This window comes from Alosa pseudoharengus, unplaced genomic scaffold (genome assembly GCF_046254945.1).
Source record: "Alosa pseudoharengus isolate Yale_2024_CS ecotype anadromous, Long Island Sound unplaced genomic scaffold, YU_APseudo_1.1 YU_APseudo_1.1_scf_17, whole genome shotgun sequence".
Classification (NCBI taxonomy): Eukaryota; Metazoa; Chordata; class Actinopteri; order Clupeiformes; family Clupeidae; genus Alosa; species Alosa pseudoharengus.
Window position 1 is genome coordinate 19,821,929 of NW_027468640.1, and position 21,823 is coordinate 19,843,751.

At 40.7% G+C, this 21,823-nt stretch overlaps 2 protein-coding genes across 5 annotated transcripts in view; both read right to left on the bottom strand.

Moving 5' to 3' along the window:
- Positions 1–623: 623 nt before the first annotated feature.
- Positions 624–12,612, bottom strand: LOC143127048 (basement membrane-specific heparan sulfate proteoglycan core protein-like). The gene is made up of 18 exons (XM_076288349.1): positions 12,603–12,612; positions 12,335–12,370; positions 11,667–11,957; positions 11,095–11,379; positions 10,528–10,812; positions 9,550–9,837; positions 8,874–9,161; positions 8,182–8,469; positions 7,518–7,802; positions 7,119–7,397; positions 6,531–6,812; positions 6,005–6,283; positions 5,373–5,624; positions 4,924–5,022; positions 4,699–4,723; positions 4,504–4,604; positions 1,295–1,368; positions 624–1,107 (listed from the first exon to the last, which is right to left on the bottom strand). The coding sequence occupies exons 1-18, from the start codon at positions 12,610–12,612 to the stop codon at positions 1,039–1,041; spliced, it is 3,516 nt and encodes a 1,171-aa protein (XP_076144464.1). The 3' UTR covers positions 624–1,038.
- A 971-nt stretch (positions 12,613–13,583) lies between these two features.
- LOC143127380 (hemicentin-2-like) overlaps positions 13,584–21,823 on the bottom strand; it is a 50,943-nt gene continuing 42,703 nt past the window's right edge. For 3 of the 4 annotated variants that reach the window (XM_076288855.1, XM_076288856.1, XM_076288853.1), the window contains 20 exons: positions 21,440–21,712; positions 21,075–21,341; positions 20,461–20,733; positions 20,112–20,378; positions 19,499–19,771; positions 19,134–19,400; positions 18,087–18,353; positions 17,624–17,893; positions 17,143–17,412; positions 16,723–16,968; positions 16,487–16,609; positions 16,297–16,321; positions 16,113–16,162; positions 15,930–16,028; positions 15,770–15,823; positions 15,316–15,399; positions 15,088–15,156; positions 14,685–14,747; positions 14,188–14,253; positions 13,584–14,028 (listed from right to left, as the gene is read on the bottom strand). In XM_076288855.1, coding sequence (XP_076144970.1) covers positions 14,021–14,028; positions 14,188–14,253; positions 14,685–14,747; positions 15,088–15,156; positions 15,316–15,399; positions 15,770–15,823; positions 15,930–16,028; positions 16,113–16,162; positions 16,297–16,321; positions 16,487–16,609; positions 16,723–16,968; positions 17,143–17,412; positions 17,624–17,893; positions 18,087–18,353; positions 19,134–19,400; positions 19,499–19,771; positions 20,112–20,378; positions 20,461–20,733; positions 21,075–21,341; positions 21,440–21,712 — 3,314 coding nt within the window. In that variant the 3' untranslated portion in view covers positions 13,584–14,020. The remainder of the gene's footprint in view (positions 14,029–14,187; positions 14,254–14,684; positions 14,748–15,087; positions 15,157–15,315; positions 15,400–15,769; positions 15,824–15,929; positions 16,029–16,112; positions 16,163–16,296; positions 16,322–16,486; positions 16,610–16,722; positions 16,969–17,142; positions 17,413–17,623; positions 17,894–18,086; positions 18,354–19,133; positions 19,401–19,498; positions 19,772–20,111; positions 20,379–20,460; positions 20,734–21,074; positions 21,342–21,439; positions 21,713–21,823) is intronic. The other variant, XM_076288854.1, reaches the window with a different exon arrangement.

Consider the following 21,823-nt stretch of genomic DNA (forward strand, 5'->3'; position numbering starts at 1 on the left):
AGATTATTTGCTCGATAAACATTTGATATGCTGACTCTATAGAGAGAATGGAAAGTCAAAATCATAGTAAGACAGACTTTGATCATGTACAATTGTAGTGATTTACTGGCATTTTAGGAAGTGTTGTTAAGGGTCTATGTTATCTATTTGACAGAATGGTTTATGAGAAGTCTGTATCTCATCTTTTCTGTCAAAGATGTGACACATGGGCAGAGAGGGAGAAAGACAGAGAGAGAGAGAGAGAGAAATATGAAACAGAATGTTAGAAAGGCACACTGGTTGGTAGTGAGGTGGAATTTTACATACATACATGAAGCTTCCTCAGAAACAGATGATCCTATCTTACTTCACCAACACACAACCTCTGACTTCCTCATTCTCTCCTTCCCTTGCTTACTTGATGAATGAATGAATCAATTGCCAGTTACATTAACTACTCCAGTTACATTAACATGTTTAAGGCATATGCACAAATGCTCAAATTGTGTTTTATACAACACAACCAAGCTCCACTTTCATTACTTGAATTAAAATATACCTTGCGCAGAATACATCTCCTTTACCAAAACAGCATTGGCAAGCTGGTAGATTTTAAAATATTTATTAAATTAGCAGATGAAATGTGGCAATATCTATGACTACATGGACAAGGGTAATGGAACAGGAAGTCCTGGTGAATAAATAGCATTCTTTTTCCATTATTAAATGACATTTAACAGTAACAGAAAATGTTTTGTTCACTGATAATGTACTGTGATGTTAAATCATTAACTCTTCATTTCTTTGTGATTCCTGCTATTATGATTGTCTTGTAGTAGCACTGTATAAAAAGGGCCTGTTATTTCCATGGCCCAAACAAACAATGCTGAAAAGACACAGAATAAAGCAGATCTTCTTTAGCCATTCTGAATTTCATCCTTAGAACAGTTGTGCCTTTATCCTCTATGATTGAGTGTTGTCTGTACACTGTCTATGCACTGTTTTCACTTGGAGCTAAGGTCCTGAAGCGGACTGTCCATGTGCTCCCCAGCTCCTGTATCATATCAGAATGGACACTTCCTGGCTGTGGGTCTTGGGTAGCCGGCCACCGGCAGGCTCAGCTTTTACCTGTGAAGAGGTCAGTCAGTTCAAGAGTCTTACGAGTGTGGTTAGAATTTCACAATTAACTAATATGCATGCATACAGTACATACACAAACACACACACACACACACACACACACACGCACGCACGCACGCACAATATTTTTTATAGGCACTGTACATACATTTGGAATCAGATATGTCTTGCATACCTTATACCACTTTCTACGCATCTCCTTCAACTCAATCTCAGTGAAGACCACATCACTAGGACCACTTGAGGCTCCTGCTGAGAAGTTTAGACAAATGCTTCTCGTTATCCCAAGTTCAACAAAAACATTCGAGGAAAAAGTGACTTTGTTTTTCATGACACTTTCATTATATTGTATTTCAGTTGCAGGGTTGGGTAGTATCTGAATACAAGTAATCTGGATTACGTAATTAGATGGCAAAAAACAAGGGTAACATTTTACAGGTAAGGGTACTTTAAGGGTACATGAATTATCATGAATTCATGCATGAATTAATTCATGATTTATGCATAACTTAATTCCTTTATATCTTATGAATCATCAGGAACTGACGTGAGTTCATAGTCTCTCATTCATGACCTCATGCATGAACAACACATCAACTAAAGCATTAGGTACGACGGGTACATCATTATGATTTATGACTTCTTAAGCATGATCATCATGATTACATGAATTTTAAGGTTAATTGCTCATGAGATCATGTCTGTGGCCCCTCAACTATAGTGCCGAATAATGATATTTGTTTAGAGAACTGCAAAGTTTTGTTCAAATCAGAATTTGTGCAGTGATGACCACATTTTTGGCAGAAAAAGAAATAATCATGATCATGCTTAATAAATCATAATTCATAATGATGTGCCCACTGTACCTAATGCTTTAGGTGATGTGCTGTTCATGTATAAGGTCACGATGACAGACTATTTACTCATGTCAATTCCTGATGATTCATGTAATATTAAGGAATGAAGTAATACAGAAATAATGAATTAATTCATGCATGAATTCATGATAATTCATGTACCCTTACCGTAAAGTGTTACCAAAACAAGAATCAGACCAGATTACATAAAAAAGTGCAATCAGATTATAGTTACATTGTCAAAGATTACTTGATTACATTTTGTTTATGTGTTTCAATACATACAGGGATGGGCAAAAATACATCAGGATGTAGCCTATTTTAAAAACTAAATACCCTATTTTTAAATAGTAAATAAAAATACTGTAGCCACAATTTATCAAAATAAAATACTGTATTTTTGTATTTTGAAAAAACTCAAAACACTTTTCTCAAGGGGGCATGGACTCACTGTGTTAATCAGCTTTTTAATCCCAAACATTTAGAATAACTTGAATAAGGCAACATATGGAATATCACACAACAGAAATTCCAAAATGATTCAAAAGTTCTAAAAAGGCAAATTTATGAGCAGGAATGGATTACTGAATGGGCCTAATGGGCCCAGGCCCGGGGACCCAAGTCTTCAGGGATCCCTGAAGCCCAAGCCTCTGTGTGAAGTCACTACTATGTTCTCCAGCCCTGATATCATAATAGGGCCCATCAATCATAACACATTATATTATTCTTCCTGCTATCTAAACGGGGCCCCTCAGTCAAATAGCACAGGTCACTCTATGTGTGATAATCATGCTTTGTAATTGTCATCTTTTTTTACAGCAAGATGCCTTAAATTTGTTGATGGTTATATCCGTAAGTCTCAATCTCTCAGAAGTCATAATTTAAGGGGTTATTGCCTTTTAGCACACCCAACCCCGGCCCAGCTAGAGAATAAAATGGGCGCCTATTTTTTCCACTTCATGTGAGTGATTCTGTACAGAAATAGAAGACCAGTTGATAGTCATAGTTTGTGTTTAAAAGGGGAAGTAAAGGATACATGTGTGCTATAATGTAGTAGAACTGGGTGACCACCAACCAGACTCTGAAAAAGAAGGACAAACTATTTATAAAGTAAGGGGAAAATGGGCAAAATGAATCCCACCAATTTCTGCTTATAGGCCTATTCCAGTTGTGTAACTGTAGCTAGTTGGTACATATCTGTGCAGTACAGTATGTATGTTGTGTAAACTTCCTTCCCAACACCTTAAGAGGAATACTAGTAAGAGAGCCAGCAGCCTGGGCTTTTAGCTCGAGTGTTAGCAAGCTCGACTCCCAAATTCAAGGTGCTGCTGTTTGTGGGGCAAGTGCAGGGCTGAGCCGTGCAAATCAGCACAAGGCATTGGTGCCATGACCCAGATCTGGAGTGAGGTTTAGAAATAAACACACAATTTGTGTTTAAAAGGGGAAGTGGGCTACATGTGTACCATAAAGTAGCAGAAATAGCGTTACCATAGCACACATCTTTGGGCCATTCGCTCAACCCAGCACAACCTTGCAGCAAGTGCAGTGCATGCCGCTTCCTATCGGTAAGCCCCTTATGTACGACCGCAGAGAATGTGTTGTTTTTTTTTTATCATCAATCGCTTTTTATAAGCTTCATTTTTATAAGCTTCATTCAGCACTTGTGGAAGGAGGACACTTAGGTCCACACAGAGGGCTTATAATTGATATATGGTCTTTTGGGCCCCCACCGTCGACTTCAAGGCAGTGCTGCCTGGAAGGCACTAGGGTTAGGCAAGGGTTCGGGTTAGGTTTAGGATTACAGTTAGAGTTAGGTATGGCAGCGCTGCCTTGAAGTCAACGGTGGGGACCCAAAAGACCATCAAGCCATATAATTCACCATTGTGGCTAACTTCCTGGCTGCCACACACTTTTTGTCTCTATCAATTTGTCTGAAACAGACAAAAAGGGTCTTACCCGTTAGAATAACATTACATAATGCTAGAATGTAATAGAAGGCATCCTGGGCATGCATTGGCAATGTCAGACATGCTATTCTCTGTAAATATCTTTTAGCATCAAAATGATCTTGATTAAGTAATCCATTTTTTGTAATCCAATGGATTGTGTTACTGAATACAAGAATTGGTGTGTAGTCTGTATTCAGTAATGGATTAAATTTCAAAGTAATCTGACCCAACACTGTTTAGTCGCTATAGTCTGGGTAAGGGACGATCTACAAGTTGCACATTTCCTGTTTACAGTAATCGTGTATTTGTTTTAATTAGTCAATATACTCTCATGCCTGTTACATTAATCAAGTGTAACTGTTACTATTTGTTCCTTAATGCTATTACCTAATTTTAACGCTGTGGATACAGTTACTGTGGTGATATTGTATCAAACCATAGACTGTATATATAGTTCTATACAGTCTATGTATCAAACAAATATCCCCTTTTTTGATATACAGTAAATGATTGTATTAAGTAATGTAGTGGACATCAGTTGGGTTGTTATATAGTTCTTCATTTGGGAAAAAACGAACCAAACTGCCATGGAACTTTGCCAGACTTTTCCCCCTGACGGTCCACAGGCCTGTTCTGCTCCTCGCTCGACCCCCCGTGGGTGCTCTGCCATCCACGGCCACTAGATGGACACAGAGACCGTGAAGAATGGTAATGAGTGATGGCCTACTATGTTTTTGTAATGTCAAATAAAGAAAATGAACAGAATTACTTACAATAGTCTTCCATGAATGAACAAGCCTAAAGAAGCATTGATAAGTCATCACTGTGCAAAAATACAATTTCTATAAAGAGTTTCCAGCATACAAGATATAATAACAGCATAACATCTACAGTGTGAGGTGTTGTATATATTATTTTGGCACACTGTAAAACAAATGTTATCTGCATGATAATATGGATGTGAATAGACAGTGAAAAGGCGAAAAAGGCTGTACTACCTCTGTAGCGATACAGCAGTGCAAAAACAACCACTACGGCAAGCCCAATGCACAGGCCCAGCACAAGCCAAAGTGCTAGATGCTTTTGTGGCCGAGTATCTGATGGGAGAGAAACATTGCAGGATCTATACAACTATATTTCAACATGTGTTTCTCTGTTATGAGTTTTGGTCTACAACATAACACTGTGAGCTGGAAAAAAATTGGCACAGACAAAAACTAAGTATGCTAACTTGTCTTCTAGTGATAAAGTCGGCTATATCATGTTGTGAAAGCTTTTTCTATAATTTCCTGATCAAGAGTACTGAGCCATGAAAATCAAAATAAATTTGACAAAAAGGTAAAATTAAGTTGTTTATACAGCAGTTGGTTTAACAAAAAAAAAAAAAAAAAAAACCTTGCAGTGACAGTGTGAAGGGCCTTGTCCTACGAAGGGTTGTCCCGGTTACCTTTAGCTCTCACTGTGACCCAGCTCTCTGGGGAGTCTCCCCTGTCAGAATGCCTGCACCGATAACGTCCCTCGTGTGACTGGGTCACCTCCGGGATGGTCACCTCCCCGGTGATGGTGGGCAGAATGGGAGATCCGTCCTTGTAGATGTCGGCCTCCGTGTTGGTGGGCGTCTTACGGTACCTGCAGCGCAGGGTCAGGGGGTCACCCACCATCACAGGGTGGACAGGGCTCTCCAGGATCACGTCGGCATCTGCGCAATACAGTACACTGCATATACACAACGGAGTAAAAATGCAAGGAGTGAAGACAGCATCTGAAATAGACACACTAGGTTGCAGTTTCTTCTTTTTAATGGTAAAGGTAAAGGTGTTGGGCTTTTCTCTATGTCTGTTCTCTTTGCTTTTTCCACTCATTTGGAAACAGCAACCATTGTTTCAAATGACCACATTGTATGAAGAATATGTTGGTTTATAGTTGTAATGTTGAGGCACTTAATTCTGAACCATTTCGAAGCTGTTCCATAGGTCTGTACAATCTTGAGAAGGGTTTGGGGTTAAGGGGAATGGACACGTGGAAGGAGTTTGTTTGTGTCTTCCGTCCACTCCGTTACACAAGGTGTTGCAAACTTACCATGGAACGTGACGTTGACAGGGTTGCTGCGAAGCCCGGTTTCTGACTGACACCAGTACACGCCGCTCTCTGACTCGTGTGGGTGAACGATGGAGCAGGTCGATCCTACCACTGACCTCCACGCAGCCGGGCATTCCGTTAACTCCCCTCTGTCCGTGAACCACCTCAGCCTCCAGCCGACAGGGTAGTCCTGCATCTCACAGCTCAGGGACAGGGATTTATATATGAAGTGCTGGGTTCTGTTAGGCCTGATGACCAGAGAGGCAGGAGGTGACAGGCCTGTAGAGATTTGGAACATAGTACTATGATTGATAGTGACAAAACTCCATATGTCATATGTCAGTATGTTAGTATTTGAACCAGTGTAATATGTTCAAAAATGTAGAGATGAGTTTTAAGCTATAGAATTAAGAACTGAATAGTTATCTGCAATTAAAAGCAAGGGTACTGCAAATTTGAACCAGTGAAACTAAGACTTTGGTCTCCATAATTTTGGATTTGTTAGTTGTATTTGTAACTGTCTTACCAGTGACCCAGAGTGGCTGGAGCTTGCTGTATTTGGTGTAGTATGGCGGATCTCCTCTCTCTGCTCTGCACATGTACAAGCCAGCATGTTGGAGCAGCACTGGGCTGATGGTGAAGGAGCCACCGTTGCTGTACACGAGGGTATGTCTGGCTGCGGAGTCGGCTCTGTACCAGTGGAACCTCCAGCCTGCGGCCGGGCCCTTCACCTCGCAGCTCAGGGTCACTGAGTCACCTTCACGCACCCAGGTCTGAGCAGGGACACTCAGTAGAGCCAGGGGTCTCTCTGTAGTGAGGGAATTGAATCTCAGTCCTTGCAATAAGACGTTTTTGTCTAAAGTGCAATATATATGAGAAACGTTGTGTATTGGAAAGAATTGATACAACACAATTGCCAAAACAGTTGGGGGACTGATATATTCAGCAGGACAACAGCAGAGGTATAAATTAATTTTACAAATTAATCAACTACTTTGACTGACAGTAAAGCAATGATCATTTTAGCATAATGCCTTGTAATCTTTCGCCTAACGCTTTCTTCCCCCAAAAATGTATCCAACACCCCACATGATCTCAGATCCCTCAGACTCACCGAACACTGAGACACTGTGGGGGTCACTCATCTCTGAGTACGTGAGCTCCCTCTTCCTCCTGCCGATGCAGGTGTATTCGTCGCCGCGGTGACCGTACACCAGGGTAACGCGGTATTCTTTCTCGCGGCTCACGGGGTTGTTTAGGTAGCCGTTCTTGTACCAGACGTAGTCCCAGTCAGAGTCTGTGGTGCCGTGAATGTCACACTGGAGAGAGATGGTCTCACCGCTGAAGATCCGCGTCCAGTTAGACAACAGGGTGATGAAGGCCTTTGGTCTCTCTATATTTCGGACAGGATCAGAAAAAATATATATATCATAGAAATTGCATTTGAATAAGTTCAATGGTCCCTCCCCCCAAAAAAGAAACATTTTTGTGATTTTGTTAGTTTTCCACATACCAGTAACTTGTATCCATGTAGCGTTGCTGTAATGTGTGTAATAGACTGGACTGCCTCTTCCAGCACAACAAAAATATGGCGCTTCATCAGAGACCTTCACAAAGTTGATGGTGTAGGAGTTCACATCGGATTGGAACATAGGTTCTGAGTTCTGTGAGTCTCGGTACCAGAAAAATGTCCAGCCGGTGCCAGTGAACGGTTCCATCTCACAGGTCAGAGTCAAAGATGAACCGGTGTAGATGTGATCTGATTGGTTGGATGTCAGCCGTGGCTTTGGCTTGAATTCTACAAATGGGTTTAAACAAAACTGTAACATAAACTTTTCACTTTCAACAATTCATGCAGTAATTGTTTTGCATTCTGTCATGAGGTGATCAAAGCTTAAAACTCTAAAGCCTGAGTACTTTATATTTACAATATTTACTTTATATTTATAGCCATAGTCAACATTGATTCAATGGTCAACTATTCATTCATGGTCAAACATTGTAACACATAACAACTTAAACTCATCTCCAAAAACATATATAGTATATTACATATATTGATTTGAGTTATTAATCTGAGCATGAAAGACCTTTTTGAACATATATTTTTCAACACAAGCTAACTCTGTGCACTCTAACTACAGGCATTCACATGAGCTCCACCATGCATGTCTCACCATGTACATTCAGTGTGACATTCTCACTGATTTGTGATACAGCGGGTCGCGTGTCCCTCTCCCCCTGACACCAGTACTGGTCCTGGTCAAGGTCAGCCACCCCTCGGATGGTCAAGGTGTTCCCAGCTCGGCCGTAGCGCTCGGATTGGGACACCGCATCTGAGGAGTTGCGTCTGTACCACCTGTACGTCCAGTCTCGGAGATACTGTATTGCACACGTAAACGTCACTATCTCTCCACTGAACACAGGGCTGGCGGGCTGGACAGTCAGGGTGGCAGTGGGCAAGGCTGTATAAGGAAGAGCAATAAAGAATTGAAATTGGTAATGATTACATAACTGCAGGTATATAATAATCCTTTTCATGCACTGATAGTTTCATGCATTGATAGACTCTTCTCTCATTCCCCTTTGCGCATGCATTATTTAATTATCATGTGGAATTTCAGTTGAGGTGGAATTCATTTCAGCCTCTTTAAATTTAATTGTATTAAATTTCATACAACTACAGTATATAATAGCAGAGACATCACATCACAATATCTCAGCTAAAGTGGATCTGTGTTGACGTTCCCTTTTATTAAATTCCACTTTCATACTTCAACTTACATATTACCTAGACTAACTATGAAATAGCTACAATTGTGCAAATTAATCCATGACATAATACAGCCAATGTGCGGCACTGACCCACCTGTGACAGACAAGTAGACATAAGTACTCATGTGTGAGGAAGTGGGTCTGGTGTCCTTTTCCCCCTGGCACCAGTAATGGTCCTGATCTGATTCGACCGCTCCCCGGATGGTAAGGGTGTTTGCCTCTCTGTGGTACCGGTCGGACTGAGACACTGGGTTCTGAGAGCTTCCTTTGTACCACTTATAGGACCAGTCACTGTGTGATTCTAGCACACATGTCAGGGTGACGGTCTCCCCAGTGAATACAGGATTCGGGGGCTCTGCAGTCAGGGAGCCTGTCGGCAAGTCTGAAATAAAAGCAGAAAGATTCTGAAAAATGTAAAAAATATTTCATCATCACAATCAAGAAAGTCATGGTAAAGTACAGAATGTTGGAAAGTCACACACAAAAAGATCCAGATCAAGTAAAAAAAGTTACATCATGTGCATGCTAAATGATCATCATTCAGTAGTTTTGGAGTAGTTTTGGCCAATTCCCAAATCTCATTTAGGTACTCATTTCCCAGAGTCAAGAATATGTGACATGCTACATAGCACAAACACACTGATGGAGTGAACATGTACTCAAATATTGCTGGGGAAAAAAACAAACCACAAAGTGGTTTTCTTTCTTTAAGTGAGCTTATATATCTCTAAACTTTCTTTAAGTGAGCTTATATATATCTCTAAACTCACCAGACACGCTCAGGTAAACCGGGTCACTCATGAGCGAAGCCGTGGTGCTGTTCCACCTCTCCCCCTGACACCAGTACTCATCCTGGTCCTGTTCCGAAGCCCCTCTGATGGTGAGGGTGTTCCCGCCTTTACTCTCACGGTCCAAGGGCAGCGCCTCGGTCTGTGGGCTGCCTTTAAACCAGGTGTAGCTCCAGTCAGTGCGAGAGGCTGTCACACACTCCAGAGTGACCGTCTCTCCGATGTATATGGGGCTCTCTGGTTTCATTGAGATTGAAACTTTGGGCAGGCCTGAGAAAGAAAAACATGAGACATGAGGAGATATCCTGCAGGTAGCCTACTTGACTTTTCAATAACAAGGTTTTAAAATATATAATCCAAAAAACAAAACTCAAATGTCTATAAATATCAAATAACTATAAATCCTTATAATATGTCTGTATACATTTGGTTATGAAAGCAATATCGCTCAGTGGAGATTGACTACTGTACATGAAAGGGATAATTCAATATCTAGACATATCTAAACCAAAAATAAATAGCCCTGTAGCTATAGAAACTGAACATGAGTAAGAATTATTTTCCAAATTGCAAAATAATACCAAATGCAGAGTTCAGATGCAAAGCCCTCTAAATCCGTCTGATCACTTTTCCTTTAAATGAGCATTTTTTTTTATAGGTTTTTGCCTACACATCGATAATTCAGACCAGGAAGAAAGTGGTATTTAGTGGGTTTTGAAGCAAAGTTATTTGATTGAAGAATATGTGGAGAGCATTCGCTCACCATTGTCATTTTTGACAGAGGTGGCGTGTAGAGGCTTTTGCATCTGAACTCTTCAAACCAATAATGTTATCAATAACAACAACAACCTAATTACATTTTGACTAGACAACATAGCCTATAATAACTACAATCAGACAACCTAGCACATTGTTAAGCAGTGTAAGGATACACCCCCCTCTCCCCATCCCCCTGCTCACCTGATACGGTCAGCCTAATGGCCTCACTGGTCTCGGAGTGCTGGGCGTCGCTCTTGCGCGTGCCCCTGCAGGTGTAGTCGCCGCTGTCGGCCTCCGTGGCGGGGCTGATACCGTACTCCTGCTCGTCGCTGATCTGGCTGTAGCCCACGTAGCCCCTCTTGTACCAGCTGTACTTCCAATCTCCCGCGGCCTCCCCATCCTGAATGAGGCAGCGGAGCGAGACTGACTCACCACTGAAGATCTCCATGTCCTTAGGGGTCAGAATCGCCACCGCCTGCGGTCTCTCTGGTAAACATTATACAGGTAGGGCCTTTGACTTTGGAATTTCAACTAGGCTAAAACATTAACATTAACAAACACTTATATTAATGTTACAGTGTAACAGTGTTGCAATAGGTAAGTATTATGTATTACATTAGACATAAGATAGGCTGCTGCTGTACATTCAAAATAATAATGGTGTCTGTCAGAGCATTAGGCCAAATCAGGACTAGAATTATGTTTTGATTCCATAAGTCATACTAGTACTTTCATACTAATGTAGGAGGGTCAGCTAAAAATTCTCACCTGAGACAGTCAGTGTCACTGATTCACTGGCGAGGGAGAACTTGTAGTCACTTTTCCTCAGGCCGGTGCAGGTGTACTTGCCACTGTGGGACTGGTCAGCGACCGTTATTCTGTAAATATTTGTCTCTCCAGCGGAATCGGGTTTTACCTTCTGTCCGTCCTTCCGCCACCGGTACCTCCACTCAGACGGCAGCTCACCTGGGATGTCACACCTGAAAGTGACCGTCTCTCCGCTGAAGATCTGGGGCCAGTCAGGCCTCTGGAGAATGACAGCCTTGGGTCTCTCTAATATGCATTCATTAGGCAAGTGTTAAAAAACAAACATAATAATAGATAACATGTCAATTTTGTTTTCATATTTAATTTTTTATTTTATTTTTTTTATTTAATTTTTCAAACTTTAATGATTCAATGTGATGGTACGTAGATAGATCAGATAGATAAAATTTGAACTCAGTGTCTGCGTACGTACACTATACAAAATGCAATAAACAATAATGTACAATCAAGTTATTGTACATTAAGTTGAAGGTAGTAGGTGAGTGATGCTACCTTTTTCAACACACACTTACCTGAGACAGTAAGTATTACAGCGTCACTGATCTCAGAGAAGACCGAGTCGACCTTCCTCATGCCCAGACAAGCGTACTCGCCGCCGTCAGACTCTTCCACTGGGCCCACGTTCTTATATTCGTTGCTCTCGCTCCAGACCTTGTAAGGGTTAAGCTCCTCCTCGTTTTTATACCAAATGTACTCCCAGTCGGCGGATGGCTCTCCCGGGAGGTGGCATCTGAGCGACACTGTGTCTCCTCTGAACAGTTTTGTCCAGTTGGGCTTGAGGATCACAACAGCCTTTTGTCTCACTGTGCAAATGAAGAGCAATGAGCTGTCATTAAAATGCACACAGGGAAAATAAACCAGGATCATACTGTGATCTAGACAAAATACTGTCAATACGAATGTGTTAAACCATGGCCAGTTCATGAAATCAGTGAAGTATAGAGAAATATGATTTTTAGATATCTATGCATTAAAAATGGCCTGTGAGTAAAAAAAAAGTAAAGACACTGTCTGATGTTACTGACACAACGTAATAATGATGTAATAATGTAACTTGTTAATCACAACGTACAAGTAATGTTTAAATGATCTGAAGCCAGATGAACTGTTAGGATGGCTACTCTGGAATGAATCAGCAGTAGTGATTCTCAGAGATTTTATTCATTCATTTTTCACTGACCTTCCATGACTCCATACTGTAACACAGAGCTGAACACTAAAACACAAATTGTAGAAAAAAAAATCACTGATATAGATAGATAGATACTTTATTGATCCCCAAGGGGGAATTCAAGCAAAGTCTGTTACAAAGTCTCTGTCTGTTACAATGAAACAGCATTCTTGGGGACAATATAACCCAATGTCATGATGCATAATATAGGCTATTATTGGTCAAAGTCATCACGGCTAAAGTGTAATTGTTAGAATTGTATTATTAAAAGGTTTACCTGAATCCATTGTAATATGTCAGGCAAACTCTCTCACAAATTCACATAAGCCATGAGTGGCCTACGTCGTTTATCTCTGCATGTAAGCTCAAATTACAACAGTGACATGGATACAGTTACCTAATCATTGAGGAAATAGAGAAATATACTTACACATCAGCAGACAGAGAGCAGTGAGTGCCATGCTGTCCTGTAGCTGCCCTGCTCCCTAACTCTTTCTGACACCTTCTCTGAATGAGTGTGCGTGTGTGTATATGTGTGTGTGTGTGCATGTTTGAGAGAGAGTGAGAGAGAAAGAGAGATAGTGTGTGTGTGTGTGTGACCAGTGGCTTAGCTCATCCCTTGCCATAGTGACACAACAGAAGCATTGTTAACCTCCACATTTGCAACGTCATTAATGTAATGAATTGATTGCTTTGTTTGGCCTCTGTATGAGAGAGCAGTATGTTAAGCTAAGCTATGTTGAGCTAGCAAACATACAGTACACTACATATACTAATGTCAATAAACAGTTTCTAAACATCCTTTACAGGATGTGGCCAAAAGTCAAATGAGGTATGACCACTGATTTGTGATCTGAATGAGTCTAAATAAAGATTGAGACTGCCTTTAGTTTTCATATACACATGTGTTTTACCCAACTGTTACTATTAAACCTGTGTTTAAATCTGGAGACTCTTGATTTGAGCTGTTAACCTGAACCTAAAACTGCATGACTTAAAGATATCTTGAGGTGTAACCCTTTAGAGGATGTGGTTTGATCTTTTCTCCCCTGAGCAAACCCACATTACCCAATGAAGGATTCTAAAGATTAAACCTCAGCCTTTCTCTTCCGGTTTCTGTGCTGTGTTTTGGCCTGAAGTTTCTTATCTTCTTTTCAACCAGTTTTGGGTTAATCTCTGAGGTGAACCAAAACCCAGCATCCTCAAAATGTTTTCAACTGTGATAGCTCAACTGTGATTCAGCTCATTCATTTCATGATTTTGAAGGGGGAAAGTTTTATTGAATGCAAGAGAAAATTCAGCATACAAAAATACACTCTGATTTTATACAACATCTGCATATGAAGCCAGCCAAGTATTAAAAAAAGTATCATATGTTATAATTAAAATAATATTCAAACTTGCAATAATATCTTTTTTTTTAAACTCTCTGGAAATGCTATTAAATTATGGCTAAAAAGACATAAAAAAACAAAAATAAAAGCCAATAGGCTCCAGTTCAAACAACTTCTCAGTCAAAGATATGATGTACTCAGCTCAAGGAAGGACTCATTCTGGCAGGACAGGCCCTATGCCTCATCAACACCAACCAGTCACTTCCCGTTAAATGATGTTTGTGTGTGCGTGGCTCTTGATCATGACAGTCTCACACATCCAGGCTTTATCTGTGTGGACTTGGAGTCTTTTGTTTTATTCTCAGGCATCTGTGAACATGACAAATTGACAAAAGGTCAAGGCACATACTTATACTGTAAAATATCAACATCGGACACTATAGTGTATCAGCAAGCATGCTGGGACTGCAATGTTTGAAAAATACTGCTCTGACTATTTCAAATGAACATTCAATCTGTAGTACTCACATGTGTTTCCAGGTTTTTTGGCTTTCTTCCTAACTTGAGCATATGTTGCATCATTGGATCCTCCATCTGGCATACAGTTAAAACAACAAATTATAGGGTGATCAAGACAGAGTATCCCCTATGGAATATGTACATTTTGTTAAGTTTCTGGTGGTGAGCATGAAACACTATTTCTGCCCATGTCCTCTTAGGGGCTTACGTTTCTTGTGAGCATGAGGAAGTTTCTAGTGCGCACCAGCAACTTTTTGCTTTGCACATGTCCCTTTAGGGGCTCCATACGGTAGGAAACAATTCCTAAATTACACTAAATACTTCTTAATTATGATGGGATATTCCATATTGTACTTGTTTGCATTGAATAAGGATATTATTGCAAACACATGGCTGGTTTAGAGGAGGCAAGAAGACTCTTTGAAAAATAATTACTTCATCCACAAACATGTTTGGTCGTATTAAGTCATGAAACAAAAAACATAATCATTTCAATGGGACATTACCTGATGAGCACTCAGGCTTGACAGAAGAGTAAACATGTTCGTCTTCAGAATACATGGGGTTGGCTTGAAAAATAGAAAGAAACAGCTGTTACCTACCTACTTGCAGACATCATGTATGTATGCAGAATATAATTAATTGTATGTCAGAGATTTAAGTAGGGGATTCTTAGTTTAAACCAGTGAGCTAACTACTGTACCTAGATTACATGCAAAAATCTTGCATGAACATTTTTAACAGAAGTAGAGGAGTCTCTGAATCAAACAAAGAATGTTATAGTGCATAACCTGGGAAGCTAGTGGGGACAAAGCCATACATCACATACACATTCTGTACATTACAATAATGAATTTGAGAAAAACACCAATACAAGCCTGTAGTACTGCAAACTGAGAAATGACTCACCTCTTCTTTCCAGTGGTTTCATCTTGATTTGTACGTCAGCATATGTAACATCACTAGGGCCAGCTGAATCTACAGGTTAGAAAAGAAAATATGCAAGACTCCTTACAAACACCTACAGTAGCATGGTTGTCCTTATGGTCAAAATGTACAAAAAAAAAAAACTTTGAAATGATTGATTTTCTGATATTAGTATGCAGGGGTAATGGTAATAGCATACCGGTACTTTACCTTGTTTCTTGGGTTTCTTTGGTGTCTTTGGTTTAACATTAACCTGTGCATAAGTCACATCACTAGGCCCAGCACCATCTTCACCTAAGGCAGAAGACATAGCATGACCACAGAGATAACACAGAGACATTAGGTTTGTGTTTGGGTCTGGGTTTGTTCATTCAATCAGTGAACATGATTTATCTTGGAAACATAAAGAGCAAAATGATACAGTGATATGACTCATATATGAGAAACATGTAAAGCAGAATTATACTGTGATATGACTCATATGTAGAGCAAAATTATGCAGTAATATGACTCATATCGTACGAGGCATGAGACAAATCAAAACAAAGGCTGATTTCAGTGGAATATTCCGCAATGAACATGTGAGCAGCTGATGGAGACAGTGAAAACGGCATGACACTGCACTGGCTTGGACATTAAACTCAAATAGTGTGTGTTTTCTTACCTGGTTTCTTCACTGGATTCAGGAGTGAGTACAGAGTGTCTGAATTGTTTGCATCTGTATTGGCGGGCAGAAATAAAAAATACAATATATATTATCACTCAGTGGATGTCTTCGGTACGCTGCAGTATTATCAACTGTCTTGTAGAAACCCAAAGCATACATTTCACAAATGGGCCTTTTTTCTTTTTCTTCTCTGCATTCTTGTCCTTCAGCTCAATCTCTGCAGAGACCACATCACCGGTTCCAACTACAGCACCACCTAGTGGAAGATAGAGACCACAAAAATGAGCTGTGTGGAAAAAAAATGTCAGATGTAAATTCACCACTATGTGGAATCTGTTACCTGCCACTTGTCTTTGTGGTGAGATTAAACTGTGACGGTTGCTCTGAACACTAGGGGGAGACAGATCTTATAAGGAAAACAGGAGCTCATTTCTGTCCCACTGCTGCTAAACAGTTTATGGTGGGTTATGGAATTCTCTAAACTCATAAATTAATATGTAACATTGTAAAGGAATAAAACTTACAGGTTTGGAGTCACTGGACCTGAACCTAAATTAGGAGAGAGAGAGTGATATTGAAATAGCCATTATTATGTCACGGGTACAAGTACAATAGTTTCTTAAACTTAAACAATCTGTTTGGACTATATGAAATCCAATAGTTGCAACTTGCAACACTTGAGTTATTTCAATAAACTGGATACATAACTCTTACCTTTGGCTTTTTGGGAGCGATACAGCAGGACCAGTAAAATGACCAGAGCAAAGGCAACAAGCAGCCCAATCACCACACTCACTGCTACCACCAACGTAGAGGAATCAGAATCTAAACCTTTATCTACCATGTGACAATGAACAATAAACAGTGTTATTGCTGTAACTGAAAACTAAATGACATTGATGTACATAACCGATATATAATTAACATATGTACATATTAAACTCTCCAACCTCTAACTGTGACCCGGCTCTCTGGTGACTCTCCTCTCTCTGGGTTGCTGCACTTGTAGAGGCCTTCATGTGACTTTGAGACTGCAGGGATGGTCATCTCTCCTGTGGTGGAGGTCTGCAAGAGTGTCCCATCTTTATAGAAGTCAGCACTGATGTTTGATGGCTGGTAGCGATATCTACAGTGCAGAGTCAGAGGATCTCCCTCAGTCACAGGATGGACAGGACTCTCCAGGATCGTATCTCCAGCTGCACACAGAAACTCAGTTGGTTTATTCAGTGAGCCTATAAACAGCTATCAAATTTTCCAAGTCAAGTAAATCATTAGTATCATGTACTGAGACTGATGAATGTCTCCTCAATCACAACATGGAAATATAGATAACAATTCTTACTAAATGGAAACACTGTACATTAACTCACTGTGCACGGTGATGTTGACAGGATTACTCTGCTCTCCAGACTCAGACTGACACCAGTAAACTCCACTGTCTGATGGAGGTGCTGAGCTGATGCTGCAGGTGGATCCTGTTTCTGATCTCCAGTCAGTGGGACACTTTGATTCTCCCCCTCTGCCTGTGAACCACCTCAGTCTCCATTCAGTAGAGTTGGGACAGCTCAGGGACAGAGGCTCAGATGTGAAGATCTGGGTCCAGTTTGAATGGATGATCACAGAAGCTTTAGGAGACACAACTAAGAGACACAGACACAAACCAGAATTAAAATGGGAATGGAAATTATAGATATGTAATCATTGAATCTTTAGGATACAAAATACCAAGTTGATATGTATATTCCAAGTATGAATATAATTAATAAAACATTTGAATCATACATTAACATTCTTGAACTATAAAAACACACATACTCACAATAACGTTATATTCTAAGTAAACAAACTAACCTATGAACTTTATCTCAGCTGCATCACTATATTGAGTGTAGAAGACTGGGTCTCCTCTCCCAGCTCTGCACCAGTACGGTCCTCCATCAGAGTCTTTAACAGAGCTGATGCTGTAGGAGTTTCCATCAGTCTGGGCCACAGGATCAGAGATCTGTGTGTCTCTGTACCAGTGGAACACCAAACCAGAGGAAACACCCAACTCACATTTCAGAGTCACTGAGTCTCCTATGAGGAGCTGGTGGCCTGGACTTGTGAGTTTGGGCTTTGAGTCTGAAGAGGAAGAAACATTGTCAAACAGACAGTCAACACAGTGAGAAAGTCACAGTTTATATGCACAAACAAACAGTCATGTTCAGCTAATGTAACATCTAAACCTGACACTCAGTGGGTGGTGTAAATGACACACACACGCACGCACGCACATGGTTACCTCATACAGACATGCACACAAGAGTTACAGTACCTTTGACATCAAGAGTTATTCTCCTGCTTTCTTGTGATGATGTGGGTCTGTGTCTCCTCTCCCCCTGACACCAGTACTGGCCCTTATGAGACTCAGCAGCTCCTCTGATGGTGAAGGTGTTTCCCTCAGACACTGGGGTTCTGCTGGACTCCTTATACCACTTATATGTCCAGCCACTGAGAGACTCTATCACACACTTCAGAGTGACGTTCTCTCCAGTGAACACAGGACTCTGGGGCTCTACAGTCAGTGTAGCCAAAGGCAGCTCTGCAGGGGAACACATGGGGAGAACGAGGAGACAAGGAGATGAATGTGAACTGTTCTTTTGCAAGATTGCAACTGTCTATTGCAACGGTCAGATTATGCAAGATCTTGGGGACAATATAGTGGATAGGTTCATGTAATATTTTATTTGCAATTTGCAATTTCATTGTATACCTGAAGTGCAAAGACAATAACAATTCTATTCTATTTAATGTACCATATATATATATATATATATATATATATATATATATATATATATATATATATATATATATATATATATATATCAGTACACATTTCAGACATTTTCTGTTTAGTTAGAGAACATAATCATATAAAAAAAACTACCATCTACTGTAAGCTGCACAGTGTTGCTGTGATATGATGGTTTCCTGCTTCTCTCTCTCACTCCTAAGCACTTATATTCCCCCTGATCAGACACACTGGCTCTGCTGGGTAGTATGGACCCTTAGGAGACTCTACAGTCTCTACAGACTCTACAGTTACTGTAGCTGTGGGCAGAGCTGAGGGGGGATGAACTTCCATCAAGACCCTCAATGAATGATCTTTCTCTAATGAAACCCTTACAACTCAAGTCACAGAATAGCACAAACATATACAAGCAAACCTTCAACACCCTCTCCCTTTCATAAACACAAACATACACACAAAAATAGGCACATATTAGCAGATCATTTGAAAATGATAGGGCTTCATTGTGTCTTAATTTGTCATCTAAACATGTTAAAAAAAAAGAAAGAAAAAAGAAAAGAAACTCACGTTCCACTGTAAGTTGAACAGTGTTGCTGTAAGGTGATGTTTTCCTGCTTCCCTCTCTCACTCCTGAGCACGTATATCCCCCCTGATCAGACACAGTGGCTCTGCTGATGGTGAGGGTGTTGCTGTTGGTCTCAGAGACTCTGGATGACAGGAGTTTATCCCATGCATATGACCAGCCAAGTGACGGCTGTATTCCACATGTCAGAGTGACTGATTCTCCAGTGAACACAGGATTGGGTTGTACTGTCAATGTAGGCAGTGGGAAGGCTGTGTCATGACAAACAAAATGTATGATTACAAGCTTTAAAGCATAATAGCCATCATTTAAAATGTTATTAGTGTACATGTAGCTACTGTATATTCACCTCTTACACTGACAGAGGCAGGAGTACTACGCTGGGAAGTCTTTGGCCTATTTCTGCTACGCCCTTCACACGTGTACTGGTACTGGCCAGCTTTATCAGGGAGGGCAGTGGTGATGGATTGTCCATTCTGAGGTTGAATGTAATCATTACCTCTGCGCCAGATATACCAATACCAGCCTGTGTACTCTGCTATGTCACACCTCAGAGTGACCTCATCTCCAGGGTAGTATGGACCCTCAGGAGACTCTACAGTTACTCTAGCTGTGGGCAGAGCTGTGGAGGGCAATGTAATACACACAGATTAGTTTACTGAATGACTTCTACTGTGTGATTCAACACACATGAAATATGTAAAGGACCATGTGACAAATCAAAACTTCCATCATGACCCTCAATGAAAGATCTTTCACTACTGAAACCCTTACAACTCAAAAGTTACAGAATAGCATAAAAATATAAAAGCAACCCTTCAACACCCTGTCCCTCTCATAAACATAAACACACAAACATATGCACATATTAGCAAATCATTTGAAAATGTTAGGGCTTCATTGTGTCTTTATTTGTCATCTAGACAATTGCATGTTTTTTTTGTTAAAAACAAGGAACTTACCTTCCACTGTAAGCTGAACAGTGCTGCTGTAATATGACGTCTTCCTGCTTCTCTTTCTCACTCCTGAGCACTTATACTCCCCCTGATCAGACACAGTGGCTCCGCTGATGGTGAAGGTGTTGCTGGTTGTACTAGAGACTCTGGATGACAGGGGTTTATTCCATACATATGACCAGCCAATTGAAGGCTGTATTCCACATGTCAGAGCGACTGATTCTCCAGTGAACACAGGATTGGGTTTTGCTGTCAATTTAGGCACTGGGAAGGCTGTCATGACAAACAAAATGTATGATTGCAAGCTTTCAAGCATAATAGTTATCATTTAAAATGTTAGTGTAGCTGTATTCACTTTTTAGAGTCAGAGAGACAGGAGTACCACGCTGGGAAGTCATTGGCCTCGTTCCTCTACTCCCTGCACATGTGTACTGGTACAAGCCAGCTTGATCAGGGAGGGAAATGGTGACGGCTTGACTTTGCCCATTTTGAATGGAATATCCGTCTCTGTACCAGTAATACCAATACCAGTCTGTGTGCTCTGCTATATCACACCTCAGAGTGACCTCATCTCCAGGGTAGTATGGACCCTCAGGAGACTCTACAGTTACTCTAGCTGTGGGCAGAGCTGTGGAGGGCAATGTAATACACACAGATTAGTTTACTGATTGACTTCTACTGTGTGATTCAACAAACATGAAATATGTAAAGGACCATGTGACAAATCAAAACGTCCATCATGACCCTCGATGAAAGATCTTTCACTACTGAAACCCTTACAACTCAAAAGTTACAGAATAGCACAAAAATATAAAAGCAAGCCTTCAACACCCTGTCCCTCTCATAAACATACACACAAACATATGCACATATTAGCAGATCATTTGAAAATGGTAGGGCTTCATTGTGTCGTAATTTGTCATCTAAACAATTGCATGTTTTTTTTTTTTTTTTTTTTAAATAACTCACATTTCACTGTAAGCTGAACAGTGTTGCTGTAAGGTGATGTTTTCCTCCTTCCCTTTCTCACTCCTGAGCACTTATACTCCCCCTGATCAGACACAGCGGCTCCGCTGATGGTGAGGGTGTTGCTGTTGGTCTCAGATGCTTTGGAAGATGGGAGGTTATCCCATACATATGACCAGCCAGTTGAAGGCTGTATTCCACATGTCAGAGTGACTGATTCTCCAGTGAACACAGGATTGGGTTTTACGGTCAATGTAGGCTCTGGGAAGGCTGTGTCATGACAAACAAAATGTATGATTACAAGCTTTAAAGCATAATAGCCATCATTTAAAATGTTATTAGTGTACATGTAGCTACTGTATATTCACCTCTTACACTGACAGAGGCAGGAGTACTACGCTGGGAAGTCTTTGGCCTATTTCTGCTACGCCCTTCACACGTGTACTGGTACTGGCCAGCTTTATCAGGGAGGGCAGTGGTGATGGATTGTCCATTCTGAGGTTGAATGTAATCATTACCTCTGCGCCAGATATACCAATACCAGCCTGTGTACTCTGCTATGTCACACCTCAGAGTGACCTCATCTCCAGGGTAGTATGGACCCTCAGGAGACTCTACAGTTACTCTAGCTGTGGGCAGAGCTGTGGAGGGCAATGTAATACACACCGATTAGTTTACTGAATGACTTCTACTGTGTGATTCAACACACATGAAATATGTAAAGGACCATGTGACAAATCAAAACGTCCATC

What these genes read in the sequence shown, in the direction of transcription:
- LOC143127048 (XM_076288349.1), bottom strand. An exon ending in ACAGTATGGAGTCATGGAAG is followed by an intron (nt 11,958 to 12,334) that starts GTCAGTGAAAAA and finishes TCATTTGCACAG; the next exon opens with TGAGACAAAAGGCTGTTGTG. An exon ending in CAAAGTTCCATGGCAGTTTG is followed by an intron (nt 1,369 to 4,503) that starts GTTCGTTTTTTC and finishes ACTTCTCAGCAG; the next exon opens with GAGCCTCAAGTGGTCCTAGT.